Source organism: Daldinia vernicosa, assembly GCF_022497035.1.
Source record: "Daldinia vernicosa strain CBS 139.73 unplaced genomic scaffold F5Y00scaffold_60, whole genome shotgun sequence".
Lineage (NCBI taxonomy): Eukaryota > Fungi > Ascomycota > Sordariomycetes > Xylariales > Hypoxylaceae > Daldinia > Daldinia vernicosa.
Genome location: NW_025953976.1, coordinates 143,080 through 165,485, shown reverse-complemented (window position 1 = coordinate 165,485; position 22,406 = coordinate 143,080). Strand labels below are relative to the sequence as shown.

At 47.7% G+C, this 22,406-nt stretch overlaps 5 protein-coding genes across 5 annotated transcripts; 2 read left to right on the top strand and 3 right to left on the bottom strand.

The window, feature by feature from the left end:
* Window positions 1-1,887: 1,887 nt before the first annotated feature.
* Window positions 1,888-6,480, bottom strand: F5Y00DRAFT_180039 (uncharacterized protein). The gene is made up of 6 exons (XM_048004993.1): window positions 4,249-6,480; window positions 3,867-3,957; window positions 3,273-3,598; window positions 2,769-3,215; window positions 2,544-2,712; window positions 1,888-2,491 (listed from the first exon to the last, which is right to left on the bottom strand). Exons 1-6 carry the CDS (start codon window positions 6,357-6,359, stop codon window positions 2,117-2,119), a joined length of 3,519 nt encoding a protein of 1,172 aa, XP_047861133.1. The 5' UTR covers window positions 6,360-6,480; the 3' UTR covers window positions 1,888-2,116.
* A 933-nt stretch (window positions 6,481-7,413) lies between these two features.
* F5Y00DRAFT_180114 (Creatinase/aminopeptidase) lies at window positions 7,414-9,697 on the bottom strand. Its single transcript, XM_048004994.1, has 4 exons — window positions 9,361-9,697; window positions 9,020-9,205; window positions 8,122-8,943; window positions 7,414-8,062 (listed from the first exon to the last, which is right to left on the bottom strand). The coding sequence occupies exons 1-4, from the start codon at window positions 9,389-9,391 to the stop codon at window positions 7,833-7,835; spliced, it is 1,269 nt and encodes a 422-aa protein (XP_047861132.1). The 5' UTR covers window positions 9,392-9,697; the 3' UTR covers window positions 7,414-7,832.
* Window positions 9,698-9,874: 177 nt separating this feature from the next.
* On the top strand, window positions 9,875-13,083 carry F5Y00DRAFT_246994 (SNF5-domain-containing protein). Its single transcript, XM_048009235.1, has 2 exons — window positions 9,875-12,169; window positions 12,333-13,083. Exons 1-2 carry the CDS (start codon window positions 10,280-10,282, stop codon window positions 12,666-12,668), a joined length of 2,226 nt encoding a protein of 741 aa, XP_047861131.1. The 5' UTR covers window positions 9,875-10,279; the 3' UTR covers window positions 12,669-13,083.
* A 126-nt stretch (window positions 13,084-13,209) lies between these two features.
* F5Y00DRAFT_180012 (mRNA capping enzyme, alpha subunit) lies at window positions 13,210-15,271 on the top strand. The gene is made up of 2 exons (XM_048004992.1): window positions 13,210-13,854; window positions 13,941-15,271. Exons 1-2 carry the CDS (start codon window positions 13,682-13,684, stop codon window positions 14,911-14,913), a joined length of 1,146 nt encoding a protein of 381 aa, XP_047861130.1. The 5' UTR covers window positions 13,210-13,681; the 3' UTR covers window positions 14,914-15,271.
* Window positions 15,272-15,660: 389 nt separating this feature from the next.
* On the bottom strand, window positions 15,661-21,113 carry F5Y00DRAFT_246991 (armadillo-type protein). Its single transcript, XM_048009234.1, has 3 exons — window positions 20,428-21,113; window positions 16,914-20,354; window positions 15,661-16,855 (listed from the first exon to the last, which is right to left on the bottom strand). The coding sequence occupies exons 1-3, from the start codon at window positions 20,764-20,766 to the stop codon at window positions 16,127-16,129; spliced, it is 4,509 nt and encodes a 1,502-aa protein (XP_047861129.1). The 5' UTR covers window positions 20,767-21,113; the 3' UTR covers window positions 15,661-16,126.
* Between the last annotated feature and the right edge of the window lie 1,293 nt (window positions 21,114-22,406).

Below are 22,406 nucleotides of genomic sequence, written 5' to 3'. Positions count from 1 at the left end.
GGCCTCCCTTGGGCTATAACTCGAAACTGCCGAGACTTATTGCATCATCGCCGGCACTTTTTTGCTGGGGCTTACTTACTAGCTAGCTAGCTTAGCTACATACATATATGTAGATAATAAATAACACACGTGCTAATTAATTACTTGCATCCTACCTTGTCTTGCAATGTCCCGTCTTGAAATAAGTAAAGGGTTAACTACCTACCTAGGTACCTATATATATAGCCTCCTTATTGCCGTCCAGCATTTACGTATACACTTTACTTACACCATATCATCCATTTCTACGTTTATTCAGCGTATACGTCCCGTCGAGCTGACGTGGCTGGCTGCCTTACAGTGGTGGTGGGTCAAACCAGCAAAGACCTCTCCTCTCTCTCTCTCTCTCTTCCTCTCTATATCCCTTTCCGCCTCTGTCTGTTTCTCCGGCTGACTGGCTGGCTGGCGTATATTGTATGTAGTAGCCTCATCAAGTCGTAGCATCCTGCCTTACCTGGGTAGGTACTATGTACATACATAGCGGCGATGATCCATAGATGATGGCTTGGGTAGGGTAGGTAGGTAGTTATGTATGTAGTTGAGTCGATTAAAACCAGCCATCTCGATTTGGCCCAGCCCAGCCCAGCCCAGCCCGCCGGGACTCGGGGTTACGGAACTCGGTGTAGATCCGGTTGAATTTTCTTCTTTTTTTTTCTTCGTTTTTTCCCTCCCCCCCCTTAGTTGCGTACCTCGTTCGAGACAAGACACCACCACTGGTTTGCTTGCTTGCTTGTCTCGTAGGACTACATAGTCTAGGTAGGTTACCTACTTAGAATTATCTAGATTTATAGATAGCCGATAGATATCTAAGTACCGATCATACTACCGAGTTAATTAGCCAGCCACAACATATTTATTTATACCTACTACAAGCTTACCTACCTTTCCCTTCAGTCTTCTTAGCAGTAGCGCTATACGCTAGATAGACCAGCCAGCCACTTATTAAAAACCAGTCGACGCAATAGAAGTCTGGGAACTACGGGGAGAGAAAAAAAAATCTGCGTTTCCTACATACTACCTAGTATACGAACAGGTGACTATAGTTACTAGGTAAAGCTAGAGCTCTCTAAGTGCAACGATCCAGTTTTCCCTCCCCTCACGTAAAACGCCGATCCGCGATCCGCCTGTCCACTCGCATGGGGTTTTGGCTTTCTCTTGCTTTCTCTTGTCTTGTTTTCTTCTTTTTTCGCGGCTCCGAGAAAAGGAGGGACGAGAACATATTGTCGAGAGACCGGTCGGGCAAATGGAAATAAAAGCAAAAAGCAAAAACAAAAAAACAAGAGAATCAGGTCAACGAAGAGGGAAAAAGAATCTCTAGACCCGGTCCACACTCGCCGAGGTAATTTCTTCTCCGGCTGCTTTCCTCTGGACTGGGCCAGCCTGCGAAGGTTGTGTCGAAAAGAAACCAAAATCTATGTTAACCGAGGGCTTGCAAATATGAACAGAGTGAATGAATCGGTCGAAAAGAATTCCCCAGGATCTCGAGAGCTTCATGATTTGTCTGTTCCTACCAATGGCGCTTCTCTCTGCCCTTCCCTGACTGCACGCGTGTTCGGTCTCCCCGTCCCGAGTACTAATACACAAATTGAGGCGGGCAAAGACTATCTTCCAGTCTTCCATTATCGCCTGTGAGATGGTGTTGAGGATATGATGCACTATGACCTGTGATCATGTCCAGAGTCGAAATAGGCCCCATTTCAAACAGGGTTCAAGTCGATATAGTATCCGTTTGCAAATGCATAGGGACTAGAAAAGCCTAGGTGGTAAAATAACCTCTCTTGCAAATAATTCGTTTCCAACGGCTTCCAAGGAAACCCGATAACTGAGGATTGCCGTGCCATAATGCGAATGAAATTAATGCAATTTCCGTCAAATCATGTTGGAGTAAAGAAAAATTAATAAGATCTGATACCGTGGATACGGAGCTGCCATTTCTTTCATGCTCGGTTCACGGGTATCGAAATTCGTATGATTCCATGGTCTAGGGCAGACAAGGTTCTGCCATGACCGTCTCAAAATGTAACGTAAAACATTGCAAAAAGCAACAGCGTGCGAGGCGTACGAGAAGTATGAAAATTTAGTCGATCTGCATTGTAGAATCATCGGTATCATCGGCAGTGGGTTTGCGATCATGACCGCCAGAGTCACGAGCGACGTCTTTGCTCGGAGTGCAGTTCTTATCGTCTGCAACAACAGTCTTGTCGTCTTCCGGGCTCTCGTTTGAAAAGGGTACCTCTAGCTTCGTACCTTCGCGTGATGCTTCGTCCGCGGTACTTTCTGAACTATGCTGATTTCTGCTCTGCAGAGTCTGGCGGATAGCCTCCCTCATGGAATCCGCTTGAAGAAGCATGGCCACGAGACTAGCATTGTCGACTGAAGACAGACCACCAGCGGCAATACGTGTAGCATCCCCGGCTGCCATGAGAGAAAGAACACTAGGACTAGCTTGGGACTGTATACGTTATTAGCCTCACAATATGAACAAAAGATAGGATTTGACCTACTATCATGGCTTCGTGCAATATACTGAGACCATCATTACGACCGCTAGCCAGCTGAGCAAGGTTTAATGCCGCTTGCTGCTCCTGAAGAGTCCGTGCCTTGGATTGAACTGTAAGACCGGGGCTAGACGTACTCATCCGAGTAGAGCTTTGTTGGCGGTTCTGGCGTATACTGTTTCATAGATTAGCATCTTGTTAGAAAAAAAAAAGTAGCCTAGATTATCCTACCGGGAGATAAAATCCAGTTTGATGCCCTTTGCAGATAGTCGGTGAATTTGGCCAAAACCTTTGTATCGTCGCCAAGCGTCCGCATCATCTTCGCTATCGTCGTTCTCGATCTCTATCCAACCGTCGTTGGCCATCCCTCTGCTGTAGCTCTGCTCGATGACTGGTGCATTCTTGATCTTCCGGTGGCGATGTGCCGGAGCCAGTCTTTCGGGCAGCTCGCTAAGCATGTCCTCAACGTGGCAAGGGCAGCGCCAGGTCCGAGGAACGGGCGGGACGGCCAGAGGTGGATCTAAGCATTCAAGATGCCAATTAAGCCCGCACACCGAGCAGGGAATAATGGGACGGTTATCCGATACCCCCTTCTGGCAATGGTGGCAAAGCACTGCGCCATCCGCGTTTCTGACCTTGAAGAAGTCAAAGGGCTCGTCGGCACCCTTCTTGTTCGTCCTGGAAGGGGAACGCATTAGCCGGGTAGACATAAGAAGTAGGGCAATCTAAACTTACTTAGGCTTGGGAGGGGCAATCTCTTCATACTCGCCCTCAGGCCCCGTCCGAACACCCTCAAAAAGATCTCTGATGTCCTCGGGAAGACGAAACGCTCTCGGGTTCTTCCTGTCCAGGACAGCGAATAGGGAACGCAAGGGCCCATCATGCTCGCTGAAAGGTGGGCATTGGCGATGCTTGCATTCGTTGCAATACCATTCATCGGGCATGCGACCTTCATCCATCGGAGGATCTATGCATAGGAAATGGAAGGAATAATTGCATCCATCACAACAGACCAGTTCACCATTACCCCCACAGGTATAGCAGGAATCATCATTTTCGTCCTAGCGGATCTCGTCAGCATGAATATTGACACATGTACACATGTCGCGGATAGCTGATGCAACAGTTTCGGGTCCAAGCGGGAACCAAGAAGATCCAATCGCCACCGCTCCGAACTCGCGCGTTTGCAGTCCTAGGGCTAAGCCTCCCTTGGCCCGCCGCGGGAACAAGTCGCACGAACGCACATGGTATATGGTATATGGGACGAGAAGCGCGATTGTCTACGTCCGTAGAGATGGAGAGGTAATAAGGATATGGATTTTTGCTCACCTGGTTATTCGGCGGTCCGTTGCCCACAGGGCTCGGCCGATCACCATTGCTACGAGGAATTCCCGCAGAAGTGCCCTTCTTTTTCATCGGTCTATCGTGTACAACAGGCGTCGGTTAGTAAATGCTCCCTTGCAACGCAGATATAGGCCTCGCGAGTAAAGTAAAGGATTCCACGTAGGAATTAAGTTTGACCCGATATGAAATCATGTGGTGCCACATCGCCACTTGGCTGGGCCTTGCTTTGTGACAGCACACCCCATTCGGTCGGACCACGCTGTGAGCTGTGATAATTAAACAGCACTACAACAACACAACACAACACAACACAACAAAAATACAACGCAGCAATAGATTAGGGGGGAATGAGGAAAAGGGAACTCACGAATTCTTCACGCGCAGTCCAGCTCTGGGCTTCTTGTTGGAGCGAGGGTTGGAAGGCGTCGCAGCACGCGAACCGCGAGCTGAGGACGGCGGCTCCAGATCGGCGGCTCTGAATGACAGCGCGGTAGGTGAGATGGAATCATCAAGATCATCATGGTGTCTCTTAGCCGCTCTGGCAGCTCGCGAGCTTAAAGCTGGCGTCCGAGATGAGCGGCTCTGCTCCGCTGCATGAGGAGGTGGTGGCGGAGGCGGAATAGCCAGCTCGAAGGATAGATGGTCAAAGTCAAGAGGCCGGCGGATGAAGCTATCTTCGGAGATGTCCTTGGTGGTACTAGTATTCTCCAACTTCTTGCTCAACTTTTTGCGAACAAGTAGATCCGAATCATCTACTTCTCCAAATCTGCTCGCAAACTTCAAGTTGGTAGATGCTTGCTGCTTGTTCTGGTGGTGATGGGGCGGATGGGGGGAGCCGTTAGCAGTAACAACAGCGGGCATACTCGAATCACGAGAGGGAGGGTGTGAACGGGTAGTGTTTTGTGAGGGCGGATGCTTGGGTGATGCACCATTCTTCTTTTTCGCGGCGGGTTTCTTCTGGTGGCTGCTGATTGGCTGGCTTGAGCTTGCCGGGATTTGCGCATTATTTGGCTCGGCAGCTATGGGACGCGCGACACCCAGGTCGTCATCCACCTGATCCATGTATTGCTCATAGTCATCGGGTACATCGTCAGGAACTGAAGATAGAGATGATGAGCTGCTAACTGATCCTGATCGCGTTTTTCGCGACTTTGGTGACTTTCGTGGTGACTTTTGTGGTGACTTGGTGCCTGTGAGACCTTTAGGACGGCTGATTCCATTTCCATTTGCCTTGAGCTGAATAGGATGGTTGCTGTTGCTGCCTTCGTTTGCCATGCCATCTTCATTTTGATCATGACTATGACCATTACCATTACCATGACCCTGACCATGACCAAAACCAAGATCAAAATCAAGCTTCACTTTCTTGCTGACATGCTCATCAGGCGTGTCTTCAGGAAGAATGCTTAGATCCATTTTGACCAGTTCCGCATAAGGTGCAGGCTTCGGCTTATGAGGCGTAAAGCGGCTACCCGTGGACGGGGGCACAAAATAGTAACAGCCTTTGTTATCCTTTTTGCCGTCCTTTTTCTTGTCGCATACAAGCCTGTTGAACTCTTTGATCGTATCTATATCTGCTCGCTGATGATAGATATCTTCAATCATAGACACAAAGTGAGGGTCAGATGAATTTTCATCGTAAAGTAGACGAAGTGCCCAGGCTGTAGGGTAGCGATAATGCCTAAGAGCCTCGTCTACTGCAGCCTCGACAACTTTATCTGCGAATTCTTTGTCTGGTTCGCGATGATTAAGAATAGAAGGAGGAGGATGGAAATGAGGAGATGAGATTGTGGGTGTATTTGTTGTTATGGTTGCTTGGTGAATGTGAATGGGTGAAGAATCAACTGGCGTAGGACTGGGCCGTGCACTTCGTCGCCTAGAAGAATGTCTCCTTGCCGCGTTGCTTGGGGTGACTTGGTTGACTTGGTTGACCTGGTGGACCTGGTTGGAAGTTGGTCGCACCTTTGATTTTTTAGGCACATAATCTTCATCTTGTCCATCATCCATAATTGAAATTGGAAGGAGAGGTTGGGATAATGGCGATAATGGCGCTGCATCCACTGCATCCACAGCTTTCACTGCTTCCACCATATCCACTTCACCACCGCCCGCCTCTTCGCCCGATTCTTCTCTTCTACTCGGTACCGGTACCCTCTCCGCCGCAACTGCAACTGCAACTGTCGGAGTAACGTATGGTTTCTTTAAAACAATCCGCGTCTTTACCGGAGGAGTTGGCAATGCCTCTCCATTCACCGGTGATTTCTTATGCATCGCTGCCTTTGGTAATGTACCCAGAGGAGCCATGTTTTCCACCACTCCGCCTCTAATCAATCCTGCCTCCTGGAAGCTGGCTTTGTTCTGCACTGGTGGTTCGAGCCACCTTTGCATGAATGTTCTTTGACCATTATAACCGGAAGGCGAACTCGAATGTAACGGACTGGAGAACCGCGAACGGATAGGTTTGTGGTTGGAAGCCATTTTGTGGCTCCTTCTCTCGCGTTTTTTTCTTCTTTTTTCTTCTTCTTCTCTCGACTGATTTTTAGGGGAGGGGGGTTGTAACACCCCTTTTGCCTGGACCTCGCTGCGCTCAGCACTGCGCGACACAGTATTGAATTAATTGTACAGTAACTATAAAAGTATTAGATTCGTACTCTTTATATATTGATAAATTCGCACTCACATTTATTTACGCTGGATCCAACGGCAAGAGGATCACGTCGCGCTTTTTTGATGATGGGTGTTTGTCCTACGCGGTAGGGCGAAGGGAGGGTTATGCGAGATTCCAAAGCTCCAAAATTCGGGAGTGGACGGTGGCCCGCCACGACCAGCACGACCAGGGGGAATAACATACGCTACCTTACCCGGGGCAATGCTATTGTACCTAACTGTATACCCCCCCTAAACCCGCCTGGTCTACTGTGCTTAATGTTTCAACGCTTACTATTATCTCTCCAGTTCCTTCGACTTCTTCTTCTCATTTATTACCGAGGGAAATTCTATATACTCTTTGTAGCTTTAGTTATTTCTTCTTTTTTTTCTCTTCTTTTTCTTTTCGCCCTTCTTCATGTATTTCACTTCGGAATTTCAATTTCAAGTTTAGTCCTTTTTTTTTAACTTCTAGTTTTTCTACCCCTGCTTTCTTCTTACGCCGTTGGAAAGTTCTCCTGTCCGATTTAAATAACTACTACTCATCACATGCCCCCTTTTCGACGAACGCCTCAAGATTTCCACCTCCGACTATTTTATCCCCACCTTTCCTGCTGCATCTATCCCCTTCCCTATTTTTGTTGCCCTAAAGATGATCACGCCACCCGGGAGCCCGGGATTCTGACTCACATACGGAAGCAGAAGGTATCTAGGCGAGAGTAATACTGTCTTACTCCCGAGCTTAGAGATCTGCCTTCTTAAATCCGCCACGATACCCAACCGTAATAATCGCTATCAATTTTGCTTCCTCTTTGCTATAGGAGCACTGCTTATCTTTCTCATTAGTAGGTGCTCATTATACTACCTAGGCATTACGTAGTCAAAAGGCAGAGATAGTCAGCGTAGGATTGGTGCGTTGAGCTTTCTCATGGCATAAGAAACACCTCCAGTTATGATAATTTCACATATATGACGTATCTCAACATATCTCAGCTCAAAAATTCTTCTCTTTTTCTTTCTTTTTTTTTCCTCTACGGGACTAATAATACATAAGCTGAGTCTCATGTAAACAGTTTCCCTTCGACTGCGTGGAGTCCACTATGCGTTTTTCTGCGCCAGGCCGCCCTGTGTGGCTCGAAGCAACACGCCAGGATGCCGAACTGGATAGGCACGCAAGTCATATCGAATCGATAAACGAAGCAATTCGGAGCCCACGCTACTCGCCTGGCGTAGTATCACCTGTGATCAAGGCACCGCCGGTTGACTTAATACGTGCCGCCGGAAGAGTTTGCGCTATAAATGGGCCTACTCCTCGCTCTCATCCTCGCTCTCCTCATTTTCCCCATCCTTCGCCTTAGCGGCCTTCTTCGCGGGCTTCTTCTTCTTCTTGTTCTTGCTCTTTCCCTTATTCTTGCTCAGGGGCTGTTCCAGGATCTTGAGGACCTCCTCATCGGTAATCTTCTTATCTGACTGGAATTTGCTCAAATCTAGTGCGGGTGGCGCACCGAGTTTCGTAATACCATTCTTAGTAATGGCTTCATTATCATTAGTAATAAGAAAGTTAAAGGGAGACTTTTTAGACATTTAGACATACCAAGCGTGGTTAATAATCGGGCTACTTGGGCGCCATCCTTGTCACCAACTAACTCATACTGTCGTAGCACGCCTTGACGGACGCCTTCGTACACTCCGACCTTGTATTTGGTATCTCCACCTTCCTCCTCGAGTTGTCTCAAGCTGAAAGGGAAGTGACCGAATTTGTTCTGGATAGTAGATAACGTCTTGCGCGCGGTCGGCGACTTCAGGATGTATGTATTGTTCGTGCGGCGGAGTAACGTTGCGCGTTGGTCAATCGTTTTGACTTTGCCAGAACCCAAACTCAAGCCTATCTCCACACCCCATACCTCGCCTACTTCAGGGAAGCCCTCCCCCTTAGTACCCTCTGCGGGAGCGATCACAATCTTCTTCTTGCCTTCGATATCATTGCGGTCGAATAGCCAGGAGGTTGTGCTCTCTACCAGGTTGCACTCGTAACTCTTGGCAACCTTGTCTAGGAGAGAGGTGATCTTGGTCTGAGTAGGGGGTTTCACTGCAGAAGCTTTCGCTTTTTCCTCATCGCTTCCGGCTGTTAATAATCCGGGGGGAACCAAAAGACGTAGGAGAAGCTCATTGGCGTAATACGTGGCGAGTATCAAGTCGGCAGAGCGACCGGTGATGACATCTTCCGCTCCCTCCTTCGGCGGAACGATAATTGTGTCGCAGACAATGGAACCAAATCCGTCTATCTGCGCACCGAGCTGGATCTTTACGGGTTCGCCTGCTTGAAGTTCGACATTCGCTTCGGCGGTGTCGGATGTCAAGGGAGTATAGGGTGTCACGTATGAAGCCGGAGAGACAGTCGTGGGGTGGGAAAAGCCTACACACATGTGACATAAGCAAACATTTCAGTGCGCGGAAGGTTCGTGTAGTATCTAATGGCCTTAGAAACTTACCCTTGAGCTTAGTTGTGCGGTATACCTTAGCGACCTCTTCTTCAATAAGCTTGTCTCCCTTCTGGCAGATAGTGACAACCTTCTCGCCAGCAACACATAACTTGGATACGGCTGCAAGAACTTTCTCCGATATGTTGGCTGCGACCCTATACTTGGTGAGGGTGTCTGGGTTTGCCAGCGAGTAGTCTATGAGTGACATAAATTAGCTATTACTCGAGTTTACCGAGTCTCGTGAGGTCCGACATAATACCCCGAGGAAGATTCGGACAGAATCGATGGCGGGGTATTTCACACGAAGCTCTTAAGAGAAGAAGGGAAAATATAGAGATTGATGAACGAACCGGTATCCTTTTCGTCGGACATATTTACCATCCAGTCAATTACGCTGTCTATTACTGGTTGGAAAGGAATTGGGTTGGCTTCAAGGTTATGGTAATAAGGTGAAGCTTGAGGGTAAGTAAGAGCTTGAGGTAGTAAGAAGTGGGAATAGGTAAGGCAGGTTAAGGTATTTTGGTATTTTCGCTAACTGCGGGGCTTTGTGCGAGTGCGAGTAATAAGAGAGAGGGGCAGTACATATGTACTTTTGGGCTGGTGACGTTCTTTACTCTGCATTTATTTAGTTTCAGGGCTGCAGGTCCGTGTGCCCGGACCGCCGTTAGGCTTGTTGCGACGGAAGGCGGAAATCGAGTTATGATAATACTCTATAATTGAATTTAATGTATGAAATAGAGGAGGCTATGTGTTGAGTGATATATTACATATGCTGCTTATGCTACCAACGCACGGACGTTGGCCTAGAACCTTTCTAACCTGGACAGTTTTTAGTAAGGTACTTGTGATTTGGCTGTAGAGACTGCGAAAATAAATGTTCCTTTAACTCGTTCGGTCGCGGTTCGTCGCGTGTCCAGCCTTCTTCTGTTGCGGTCGCTTCATCAGCCACTGTCGAGACGTTTTGCTCTCCTAAAAAGTTGAGCGCCTATTAAATAATTTATCGCAACGACACAACAACAGCATCACAACCACGGCGCGCAATCAATGACCTGCCTAGAAATTCCCGATAGCCGTCCCCGGGTCCCCGTACACTACAGCGCCAATCCGCAATTACATTTGTCGTCTACAACACAAGACGAGATTAGACAGGACAGCAGCACAGCAGGAGAACAGTGAGAGAGGATTCGACGAATTGAAAAACGCTCCTCTATCATCGTCAAGTTTCGCCTGGGATACCTCACTCCATATGATATCTTAAACTACCTAATTATGGGAACTCAACAGGATGCAGAACCGGCTCCAACAAGCGCTGCCGGTTCTGCTGCTGGCGCCGTCTCTTTATCCAAACCAGATCGTTCTTCTACCTCTACCCCTAAAAATAGACAAGATGGGCCGGATGATTCACATACCGGCGCTCATACGGGTCGCGACAAAGATACCTTCAAACAAATACTGATAGCACAGGCTATCGCCCGAGATCACATACACTCTGCTGCTATGGTTAGCGACAAAGACCGGCAAAACGAGCATAACAAATACCAATTTAAAATGATCAACGACTATAAGCTTTTACGAAACGAATACAGAGCATGGTTTACACCTAGTAGACTTTTCGGAGAGGGCTACAGCGGTTATGGTAACGGGAGAACAGAGATCGGACAACAGTCGCGATTGATATATCCAGCTCAGAAACTTAGGCCTGGTAAGCGACAAGCGCCGCCTCTGAAATGGAAGAGAAAGGATATGAAGCAGCAGGCCGAGCAACATGAAGAGTTAGTTCCCGTCCGGCTAGATGTAGATTGGGACAAGATCAAGTTACGCGACACCTTCACATGGAATCTCCATGAGAGAATCGTCGGTGCCGATCTATTCGCGGCGCATTTAGTAGAAGATATGGGACTCAAGGCGCCTGCCGCTCAGCCCGTATTCGAGCAGGTTGTGCAGCAGATGCACGAGCAGCTCAACGACTTTTACCCCTTTGTATTCTCCGATGAAGATGCCTTAGACCCCGAGTTACCTTACTCAGCCTGGAAGAATGACGAGATGAGAATATTAGTCAAGCTTAACATCACCATCGGACAGCATACCTTAGTAGACCAGTTCGAATGGGAGATCAATAACCCTCTCAACTCGCCCGAGGAATTTGCGGCAAGCATGGCCAAGGACCTTGCCCTCTCCGGAGAGTTCACCACAGCCATTGCTCACTGTATCCGAGAGCAGACGCAGCTTTTCACACGGAGCTTATACATCATAGGACACCCATTTGACGGTAGACCAATTGAGGACCCAGATTTAGTCATGGCTTTTCTCCCATCGCCGCTACCCTCCGTATTTCGGCCACAGCAACAGGCTAAGGAATACGCTCCGTATCTATATGAGCTCAGCGAGGCGGACCTAGAACGGAATGAGATGGTATTCTCCCGAGAGCAAAGAAGACAAAAGAGATCCATAAATAGGCGAGGAGGACCGACCCTGCCAGATCTAAAGGAGAGACAGAGGACAATTCGAACTCTTGTTGTCTCTTCTACACTACCAGGCGCGGCAGAAAACGTAGAAGAGAGCAGACTTTATAAGCGAGTAGCGGGTGCGCCAAACACAAGCACAGGCAGGAGGAGAGGAGCTGGAGCACGTGACGGCGACATATCAGATTCCGACGAAAGTGACGATTCGGGTCCTGATTCTCCTGCCGCTTCGCAGTTAACTGGTACGGCGAGAACGAGAGGTATGAGGGGTGCCGCAACTGCTGCACAGCAGCGGATGGCGAACCTCGGCCGGTCCGAAACCCCCGAAGCTACGATACATCACCATGAAACCCGCACATCGAGAAGATCTGGGCGTGAACTAACTAGGGAAGACACCGAGGAACCCCAACAACTCCAAGTAACGCTCAGGGTTACGAATAAAGATAGATTACGGAAGATTCTATTACGTGATCCCAGATTGAAGCAAAGTACACCAGGCAGATCACAGACGCCATCTCAACCCTATGCCCGTGCCCATAGTGCCTCTGTATCGAATAGCATGCCTCCTCCTCCTTCTACTCCGAACGCCTCGACATCGGCAGCTATTCCGACAACCCCTTCCAATACTATACCACCAGGACAGATCGGCCGAGTTGAAGCCCCTGCACCGATAGCCGGGGCACCTCCCCCAGTTCCCGTAAGACATTTTCCCCACCCATCCCAACACCCCAATCCCTCGATCTTTAGATTCTCCAGCAGTCGTTATGATCTGTAGTCCCGATCTATGACTTGGCAGGATCCCCTTCCTCCCCCTTTTTTTTCTATCTCGTCTAGCCGCTCATACTCACAACCTCTAACAGCCCCCTCCTCCCGCATGGCTCGTCACGGCGCTGGAGAAGTTCAAACAAGAACCTGCGTACGCAAACGATAGGTTTGAAGGAGTCATGCGGTACAGCTCAGTTGACTCCAACACGGGAGCGCCTGTCCCTCTACCCCAGCAAGGCGAGCCAATTCCCTCGCACGTGCGATTTTATTTCCTCCCGCGGATCCGGTGTCTCGATTGCCCGGGTAAGCTATACACACCGGGACCGGACATATCAGCTTCGAACTTCGAGGTACACCTCAAGAACAAAGTACATAAAGAGAAGGTCGAGCTCCGACTGGCGTCGGAAGGCAAGGCGGGCGGAGTTGCGTGAATATAAACGACGTATGGCATATGTAAAGAGGTGACACGTGAGCAGAAGAGCCTAGGAATGCGACATCTTTATAAGACATGGTGTGGAGTTACGGATTGGAGAATCTTATCCTTCCCAAGCGGCCCCTTTAGATATGCGCGTCGGCCAGTTTGGTACTGGTTAGTTACTACAGGGAGTTATTAAAATTTGCAATGGGGAAGCGCGGAGTTTGTATTAATATCAGCTCTCAGCGCCGTATAATGAGCTTTCTCTCGATAGAGATGCCCCATGTTGAAAGAAGACATCTAGTTGTTTCGATAGTTAATTTAGCTAAAGATCTGAGGTCGAGTAAGGTCTGTTCGAGAACTTGTCTAACCTAATGGCCAGTTGTATAAGATGATACCTATGTAGTTGACTGGATGTTTGTAAGTTATTTGGGCAAGTTTCTACTTTATTCACTGTACTTTATTGATTACCTAAATATGTACTTGTATTATCACAGTCATAAAATTTAGCCCCCCTTAAACAAGCGGTTAAACCCGGTTTGGCCTCGAACAGGCTTGGCACATATGCTTAGTGGGTCACTTGGTCATCTCCTGCAGGGATCGACCTCCGATAAGGACGATAAAGGCTCATGGCGGCGCAATTCTCGTTAGAGTTTCGTAGCCTTGTTCTTTCCGCGGTGTACATAGCAATACATTACCTACATAAGGCAGTTGGTAGCATACCACGGGCACTTTCCCTTATGTACGTTGCGTTTTATAGTTTGCGATGGACGTGTTTTCGGTAGCAACTTCTGATACAGACGACGAGTTAATGCAATTAATGCAATGAAGCTCGCCTATTACGTGAATGCGCTCCTTCATCCTCTTTACACAACTTCTTTTACTTAATACTATTTCCTTTTCTCTACCTTTACCACCGTGTCGCATCGCGTCGCCCATCGAAACAAACACTCACTATATTTTCCAATATTTACATCTCCATTCACCGAGTCGAGTCTTCCTTAACTTTAACTTCTTACGTCGCCCACCATGAATTTACCTATACGTTCCATCGATGAGCCAGGCATTAAAGTCCCAGGCGACGTGGCTGCCGGCCTGCGCCAGGAAGTAGCTACCATTCTTCATCGCAACACGACCGCGTTTCCTGGCGCACAACCCGTGAGCTTTACGAGAAAGCACCTGGATGAGCTAATGAGAGAAGAGTGAGTGCATATTCCTGCTTTAAAACTTATGTGTACTGCAGCCAGTTGCCGTTTTAAGGGTCTAACATGCGTGCCTTGCTCTATAGTTATTACGTCTGCGAGAAATCAGATGGTATTCGATATCTGCTGTACCTAGCCGCCGACGAAAGTGGCCAAGAGTGTCACTACTTGATCGATCGTAAAAATGATTATTGGTATATTCAAGAAGGTTCACTACACTTTCCCCTCCCGGGGAATCATCAAGCCTTCCATAGGGGAACCGTGCTAGATGGAGAACTAGTTGTAGACACCCTAAGCGATGGGCGCCAGGAGCCTCGATACCTAGTCTTCGACTGCCTCGCGTTGGACGGTCAATCGCTGATGTCGCGAGAGCTTTCAAAGAGGCTGGGCTACTTTCAGGAACAAGTTTTTAAACCATATAAGAAACTGCTTGATGACTTCCCCGAAGAGAGGCAATACCAACCTTTTTTCATCGACCTGAAGTCTATGCAAATGGCATACGGCATTCGCATGATTTTTGAGGATGTAATCAAGAATCTCAAACATGAAAATGACGGCTTGATATTTACGGCCCTGCATAGCGAGTACAAACCCGGCACTGATCCGCACATTTTAAAGTGGAAGGACGCCGACGAGAATACCGTTGATTTCCGGTGGAAGCTAAAGTTCCCCTTGGTTGAGCCGGACGAGCAAGAGCGAGCCGAGGGCATTACAGAGCCCTTCATCGACTATGACAGTACACCTGGGGTAGACCTACTAGCAAATCACGGCGGTGGCCAATATCATGTCTTTAGTACGCTGCACCTGGAAGATGACGAATGGGAGATCCTAAAGGGACTAAATGAAGCCCTGGACGAGCGAATAGTAGAAGTTTATATGGACAGCCAAAAACGATGGCGTTTCTACCGGTTCCGGGACGACAAATCAGATGGGAACCACATCTCTGTCGTTGATAGTGTTATAGAGAGTATCCAGGACGGAGTAACCCGCGAGGAGCTCCTAAATCATAGCAAGAGTGTGCGAGACAACTGGAAAGCCCGGGAGAAGGTTCGAAAATGAGCATGCGTGGTGAATGACCACCCGGATGTTTAGAAAGGGCATTTGGAGTCCCTCGGCATGTAGCAATTCTTGGCCAAGACATGCCGAGCTTTTTGCTTTTATTTCTAATAACTATGTACAACCTAGAGAGGCGGAGGTTATTGGACTACAGACGACGATACCACATAATATCACGGCACCCAGGTTAGGAAAACCACAAGACGTGTGGTCCGGATGGAGTTTGGGAGAATATGGCTCTTGTTTAGCGACTTGAAAAGCATCATCTAGGTTAGACTCTTCGATAGGTAGAAATTACAATGTTTCTTCTACCAATATCCATTGTGTTGCTGAGTCGCTCCTGTCTAGCATTGATAAGTGCAACGGGTGCTGAGGTATGACTATAATTACCTCTTAACGCGCCCTTATCCCAGTACTTGCTTTCATGTAAAGGAATATTCCAGCCAGCCAGGCATAAATGGCTCAGCAAGTGCTCGTCGTATTATACACGTTGATATCATATAAGACGTAATCAATATTTCCTCTCTACTGGTTCCCTTTTATTCTTTTCAAGGCTGACACCGGATTGACTATAACTTATACGTTCTCCTCGTAACTAGTGGGAATATATAAAAGTCGGACCAAAACACCTTTTATGTTTCCACACCATTATTAACACCCTGTACATGCGGATGTTTTATAGAAATTTAGGTAGAAACACGCCCGCGAGAGCATTCTTAAGAGCAAAGCACTCCATACTCCGAGCATAGCATTTTGCAACATCGTATATATACACTGTCGTATTTTACAAGTACATTTAACCGTTACGCACGCAACTCAAGGGAAAGAATGGAAGCTTGAAATCACCGCACGATGGCAGGGGGGCTCTCATTATATGGTCTTCTCTTCTCCCTACACGAACAAGGGTATAAAAAGGAGGTTGATGGTATGTTGACAGAAAGCAAGAAAAAACAACAACAGTAAGTCAAAAGACCTCATCCGCGAACCTGACCCTGGATCAACCACCTATCTCGTTATCGTATTTTCGTCTTACAATCCGGAGCTGCTACTCCTACACATTGGAGAGGACGTAAACCCGGAGACGAATCATGAACTGTAAATTCCACTTCGCATATCGGTTAGAATTTTCTCCAAACTAGAGCGCCTCTTCTATTGCACTCGTGTCCACGCAACAGCTAGCCTGTTGAGTTCAGTTTGTAGTTAAAGGTCCGCCGCCTTATTCGGAACCTCCATCCTCATCTTCGTCCTGTGTCGCGGCTCTCCTCGATCTCGTAGATCGAGTGCTAACGGGCCTAGCCTTAGGAGCCGGTTTCGCTTTTGCCTTAGATGATGCAGGCGATTTGCCCTTAGCCGTGCTCGCTTTTATAGCAGGCCGCGAGGCTAGGACCTTAGTCTTCGAAACGGGAGACGAGGTAGTAGCGGCACGACTTTTCCTCCCGTTCGTTCTCGGCGGCGGCGACGATGGAGGAGCTTCCTCCTCTTCATCCTCAACATCGCTAAGCTCGCTTTCGTCTCCCTCAGGTTCATCTGCTTCTCCCTTTTCGGTTGCAGGCTCGGCCTCGGGCTCTTCCTCAAGGTCAGATAACTCCGAGGAATCTTGATCTTCGTTCTGTACAGGATTTCCGCTGCCGTCATAGTATTCCCATTCCGCTACACCCGCAAGCATATCTTCATCGTCTTCTGATGAGTCCCGCTCGATATATGATGAGTTCTTTTTTGAGCGGCCACTGCGCCTACGGTCCGCAGAATCTGCGGCTGGCGATGATGACGTAGTAGCTTTCTTAGACTTTGATGAGCTCTTCGCGGATTTAACAGCAGGCCTTTTTGATGAGGGTTTTGTAACCTTCGACGCTGTCCTTGGTTTCGTGCCGGCTTTTGGTACCGTTGTCCTAACCCTTTTCGAGGCAGGTTGCCCTTCAGTACGTTCGTCTGCACCTCTCCGTTTCTGTAAACCGATAATGTTAACTCAGAGTCCAAATAGTAAATATGTTTTATGACTGTACCTTCTTCTTATCTATTGATTTTATTAACTCGTCCAACCGTTCGTCGAGTCCTTCTGGAAGGAATTGCTTTTCGGCAATTTCTTGCGCTACGCTATGGCTGGGAAGCGCGGTATATAGTCCTATAGGCAAACCAACCTTGCCAGAATATGTCTGGAAAGTCCAGTTCTTCTTTTCCTGCCATTTCCTTAGGACGCTCTGGGCGAGATCACTGATGACGTAGATTCTTTCACTCTCTTCAGGAGTAATGCCATCCCTAGTTTGCTTTACGGCTTCAGCGTATTTAAATATCATCCCAAAGTTATCTGCCGTAGCAACGTTGCTAACATAGTATAGTATGTATCTGGCATGGTCTACCAAATCATCTACTTCCGTCCCGTAATCTGGGTGATGCGCCAACAAGGAGATCAACCTTGCCATTGTTGATTCCATGACGTTTTGTTTGACGTCTCGGAAGTAACGAGCCCTAGACCGTATCCAAGTTTCAATCTGGCTCTTGAAAGCCGTATCCGGTTCGAAAGCCGTCAAAAAAATCATAGTGTAGAATCGAGGTCGCAGCTTATTTTGTACGAGATACTTCTGGAGCTTCTCAACAAATAGGCGACGGACCATAGCGGTTGGGTCTTGCGTTAAGAAGGCCAGTTGGTTAAAGTCGGTATGCGAAAATATTTCTTCTATGTGCTTCGAGGTACACAGTTTCAGAAAGAGCTGGCCGGCAAGCAGCCGCAAGCGGGACTTGTGGTGTTTAGGGGTATCCTTGGTCTTACATAGTTCGCCAGCTTGCTTTAGGAGACTTCGAAGAAGCTTGAAGACTGGTACGGCTAGCTCCTTTGCCTCTTCTAAATCTCGAATGCCTCGAAGGCGATTGACTACTAGCTTGAGTGCCCAACACTTGACTTGACACTCCTCATCAAGTTCAGAGTCGGCAACCCACTCAGGGTCTGATTCTTTGGCATCTGTACGAACTTTAAGTAATATATCCTCTAGCGCTGTGTCAATGATTTGATCATTGGCATCCGCTGTCACCTTAGGCGCTAGAAGCTCTAGCTGGCTGACAGCCGCAAGTTTGGTTACGAAATGAGGCGAGTCATATCCCCAATTCTTCATGATTCTTTGTAATAAGTCCGTCGCCGAAACCATACTTCTGTCGTCTTTTCTTGCCATCATGACGTTAACTGCATATTTTGCGACTTTGGCCGGCTCTCCGTGCAAGGCGTAATTCATTAGTGCCTGAAAAAACTTGCGGTCATCTGGAAGTTCATTGGGATACTTTTTCGAATACGAGGAGCAGGCTTTCAACGTCTCGACCATCGTAGCCTCGTTCGTCCGATCAGCGGTTGGCGCACCGTCTACCAGGTCTTTGCAAAGCTGCCCAACGTGTGTCTTGAATAAGTCTGGATTGTTTTGGGAAATCTCGGTGGTAATCTCCTGAGCAGCCGCTCCAAGCCCGTCTTTGTCGCTCTTCGAACAGTCCATGTAGGTCGAGAGGTGACTCTTGTTCAACACAATGTAGGCAGAGCGGTAAAGCAGAGGCAATAAAGTGTCCAACATATGAGGTTTTGGTGAGCCTTGGACCCTCTTGACAAATTCCTTAATGGCTCTATGCACCGTCTTAAAATCGCTCTCCGCAGAGACTGCAAACTTGATCAGCTGGTAACAGCGACGGTCGTGCCAATTAGCAAAGTTATGTAGATCCGCCTCGACCTTGGCTGGATCAGGAAGGAACTGGCATAAGTATTGGATCGTCTTTTTGAGATTTTGATTGATTACATCCGCGTTGCCCTCTGGACTCCCTCCGTTGAATGCATCGCACTGGCGAACTAAATTTTCTAACACCTTTGCAAACTGGGGTTGCCGTGCTTGCAGTGCGTTAAAAGCCCTTCTAGCATTACTATCCAGATCTTTCACGAGTAGCAGGATCCTTTCGGCGCGAATCCTATCTTGGTCATAACCAGAGTCAGGGGCTGACTGAGACTGAGAGTTGCCGTTTGACGACTTGGATCCTTTTGCCTTGGGAGGCGGAGGGAAAGATAGGGGGATGAGACATTCGAATACGACACGTTCCAATAAAACGTTCAGGTCTAGATCGTTGGCGTAAAACGTGTTGAATATGCGGGTAGGGATGCCGGATAATGCTGCAGTAACCAGTTCGTGTCCGGCTGCTAATTCACCACTGCCCACCGCCCAAAGTTTGCCTAGAAGAGCCATTGCTTCGACACGAACAGACGACCTTTTATCTCGACAACGATCTGCGAGAGTAAACAGCACTGAGCCCTCCTTAGTTACACCCCCAGCGGCGGCTAGCTTGATGACGATATCACGGAAGCTGAAAGTTTCAATGGCCTTTACGGCAGCTAGTCGAACCTTTTCATCGTTATCAATCAACTTATCTCGCAGGCCATTGACGAATACTGATTCGTCCTCCCGGCTGAGCCCAATGTGGCCCGCAGATGTCGAGACGATGTAACCTGCAGCTATTGTCCATGCTGCCCGGATTAAAGGAGACTTGTCGTTCTTCCTGCCAACGAAATTATGGAATGCTTGAGAATGCGTTTGTGCGAAGGATTGGGGGGAATTCGGGGTAGTGAGAATGCTTGTGGCGGGATGGTCTAAAACTTCGTCATTCAGCTTAAGAGGTGGATATGCTGCCGGGTCGAGTTCCGGGGAGGGGGGTGGCCCAGCAGCACCAATGCCAGATATCATATCCCCTAAGGTCTGAGTTGCTAATAAACGCAGTTGAATATTATCGGCAGAAAGCTCAGCATCGACTTGGGGTATGACATAAAGCAATACCGTGGGTGCTGCTCGCCAAAGCTCGCGGAGAAGCTGGTGAGCCTTTCGCAACTCCTTGAAATCAGACTCTGAAGGACCCGTAGTACCATCATCATTATCCGAATCGTCATCATCCCTATGTCCGTTGACATTTCCACTATTTCCAGAGACGTCCATAATTACTTCACTAAAGTATTGGCCCACATAGCGTGCCATCTTCTCTGGGCATGAATTACACACTGTTTTGGCCATTACATATGCCGGAGGCTCCTCTTTGGGCAGAAGAGTGGTCTGCTTGCCGTTGGCGTCCGCTTTCTCCTTGTGGCCTCCTGGGGGTGCCGCTCGTAGAAATTGTGCCATAATAACATCTAATACAGCCGGTGGAAGTGAAGGACTCTCTTCAACCAAAGTCACCAGAATATCCGTCATGTGAAACTCGACATCCTTGGCGACCTGTTCTCCCGACGCTGCTTTTGACGACCCCGAAACACCATCGAAAAAGGATGAAAAAAGGTGAAGTAAAAGCTCCTCAGCATTTGTAACATCGTTGATCAAGAGGATGCTCTTGACCTCGGCAAGAGACGTCAGGACGTACTTGTGCTGTGTATTATACGCGTTACTCGGATCCCAGAGCGCAGGGAGGATCGTTTTGACAAAAAGAGTGAATATTTCCTATATAATCAAGAAGATATAACAGTCAGAAAAATGATGTTCATACTAATGCAAACAACATTTCTAAACTCACCTTGAGTTGCTTTGGCGTAAAGGGGGCTTCTGGGGCGCATAGTTTTAGTATATCTACTAGGCAGGCTGCGGTGAAGGCTTTCACTCCAGCTTCCCTATGGGTAAGTAGGTTAGGTGAAGCCAGCTCTTTCGCAACATGTTTCAGCGACTCTTTGTCAATGGTCTCTTGATCTAGATCAACTAATTCCTTAGAAAGTTTTTCTAGACGTCGAAGAAGCTCGCCAGTTGCGATTGGCTTTCCTGCGCGCCATGATAAAGGCTCATCGAATTGGAGGGTTACAAGCTCTTCTTCCATTTCCTGGTCCTCCTCCTCTGGGACCTCGTCCCTATGACGAACCATGCTGGATTAGAAATGAATACCGATGTCGTATATATATACGAGCGCGGTACAGTATAAGAAGATGGTAGGCAGTATAAGGTAAGAACCTCGGAGCGTACGATTTGGATCTGGCCTTGTCTCGTCTGTGAGGAGTGGGGCGCGAAAGAGAACGGATTCGGGTAATGAACGAAGGCGCGCAATAATTGGAAATGAAACTAATTGAACCAAGAGTAAAGAGTTCTCCGAAAAAGAAGACGGTGAAGATGTGTGGTCAGGTGGAGGGAAGGAAGCAGAAACATTAGTGGGACAAATGCCGGGAAGGACTTTTGATGATGAGATGGTCTTTTATCGGGGAGGTGTTACGCGACGGGCCTCTGCAGGGTCAATCAATCAATTTCCAGCATCGCGTGTGGCGTCCTTGCACTTGACCTGTTTCTATGTACCTTTGTATATGCGCTTCACCCCGGCGTGATTTTAATCGGAATTTCAATCAGAACACTGGGTATGGGGCAGAATCAGTTACATAAGGTACGAACCTTAAAAAAACGCGTACTAAAGAAGGTAAGGAAGGTACGATGCCAAGCTGCATATTATTGTTAGTGCATCTTGCTAACGATTTGCAAGCAGGTGCGAACGGGAGCTTGGACCAACGGATCCGATCAATGACACATGTTGACGACTTACGGTACCTATTAGATGTATTCCGTACTTCGTCCCTGCCTTATGCTTGTACATCCCCATTGTACTTGAGGCTCTAGTGATCCTTGAACCTCACATCGTGAAATCAAAAAGCATTAACACTTATTCGCGCCCATTACTAGGTACATTTTGATCAATCTGTAAATTAAATATTTTTATTTTAAATATGCTACTGCAGTATCGAATTTCACATAGTTAGTGAACTGAACTTGTGATCTTTTCGTGTGAAGATATGCCTGTCTACTATCAAGAATTGTAAAATCAAGACTTAGAGATGGTTCATGATCAACATAGATATATCCCCAGAATAGAGCCGTTGGATAATAAGCCGCAATTCTAAGATACGTAGATACCTATTTATGTAATTCTTAGTACTTGATTTAGTACTTTGAGCAATTCGTAGCCCAGTGACAAGTCTTGTAATATTGTCTTTCTAGGGTTAGCAACGGTCAGATGCTACCGTTACTAGACAATCTAGGTAGGTAGATATCCATTATTGTCAAATTACAGCCGGCAACTTGATAACCCAAATGTAGCACCTGGCGTTCTTTCCTGTGTAGGCTGATTGTGCAAGTTTGCCCTTCGTCTGAAAATCAACCACTCAGGTGATTTGCCGGAGTGATTAGGGAAGGTCAGGTAGCAACAAGATAATAATAATAATAAACCTACCTAAGGTACTAACTACAATTAATGTGGTGTGCCTAGAAACCAAGTACTTACACCAGCTGCCAAACAAGCAGAGCAGGATCACGGACCACGCCGACGCCAACAAGAATCAGTCTGCCAGTCTGCCACCCCGCACAACAATATTTAATCAAGGCGACTTTCCGAATTCTACTCTCGATCGTAGATTCTTCCTTTTACATCCTACAAATATTTAACTCAGACGAGTCTTCCTTTCTTTTACCATCCCATCCTTGACCGGTCCACCACCGACAAACCAACCACTCGTTTATCTTTCC

Bases quoted from the DNA above. Each gene is read 5' to 3' on its own strand.
- F5Y00DRAFT_246991 (XM_048009234.1), bottom strand. From the start codon at position 20,766: ATGGTTCGTCATAGGGACGAGGTCCCAGAGGAGGAGGACCAGGAAATG. The intron at 20,355-20,427 runs GTGAGTTTAGAA...TTGATTATATAG, and splicing joins TTACGCCAAAGCAACTCAAG to GAAATATTCACTCTTTTTGT. The intron at 16,856-16,913 runs GTACAGTCATAA...ATCGGTTTACAG, and splicing joins AATCAATAGATAAGAAGAAG to AAACGGAGAGGTGCAGACGA.
- F5Y00DRAFT_180114 (XM_048004994.1), bottom strand. From the start codon at position 9,391: ATGGTAAATATGTCCGACGAAAAGGATACCG. The intron at 9,206-9,360 runs GTTCGTTCATCA...TGTCACTCATAG, and splicing joins GTCCGACGAAAAGGATACCG to ACTACTCGCTGGCAAACCCA. The intron at 8,063-8,121 runs GTATGTCTAAAT...ATGATAATGAAG, and splicing joins CCGATTATTAACCACGCTTG to CCATTACTAAGAATGGTATT.
- F5Y00DRAFT_246994 (XM_048009235.1), top strand. From the start codon at position 10,280: ATGGGAACTCAACAGGATGCAGAACCGGCTCCAACAAGCGCTGCCGGT. The intron at 12,170-12,332 runs GTAAGACATTTT...AACCTCTAACAG, and splicing joins GGGCACCTCCCCCAGTTCCC to CCCCCTCCTCCCGCATGGCT.
- F5Y00DRAFT_180012 (XM_048004992.1), top strand. From the start codon at position 13,682: ATGAATTTACCTATACGTTCCATCGATGAGCCAGGCATTAAAGTCCCA. The intron at 13,855-13,940 runs GTGAGTGCATAT...CTTGCTCTATAG, and splicing joins GATGAGCTAATGAGAGAAGA to TTATTACGTCTGCGAGAAAT.
- F5Y00DRAFT_180039 (XM_048004993.1), bottom strand. From the start codon at position 6,359: ATGGCTTCCAACCACAAACCTATCCGTTCGCGGTTCTCCAGTCCGTTA. The intron at 2,713-2,768 runs GTAGGATAATCT...TCTATGAAACAG, and splicing joins AAACTGGATTTTATCTCCCG to TATACGCCAGAACCGCCAAC. The intron at 2,492-2,543 runs GTAGGTCAAATC...TAACGTATACAG, and splicing joins TATTGCACGAAGCCATGATA to TCCCAAGCTAGTCCTAGTGT.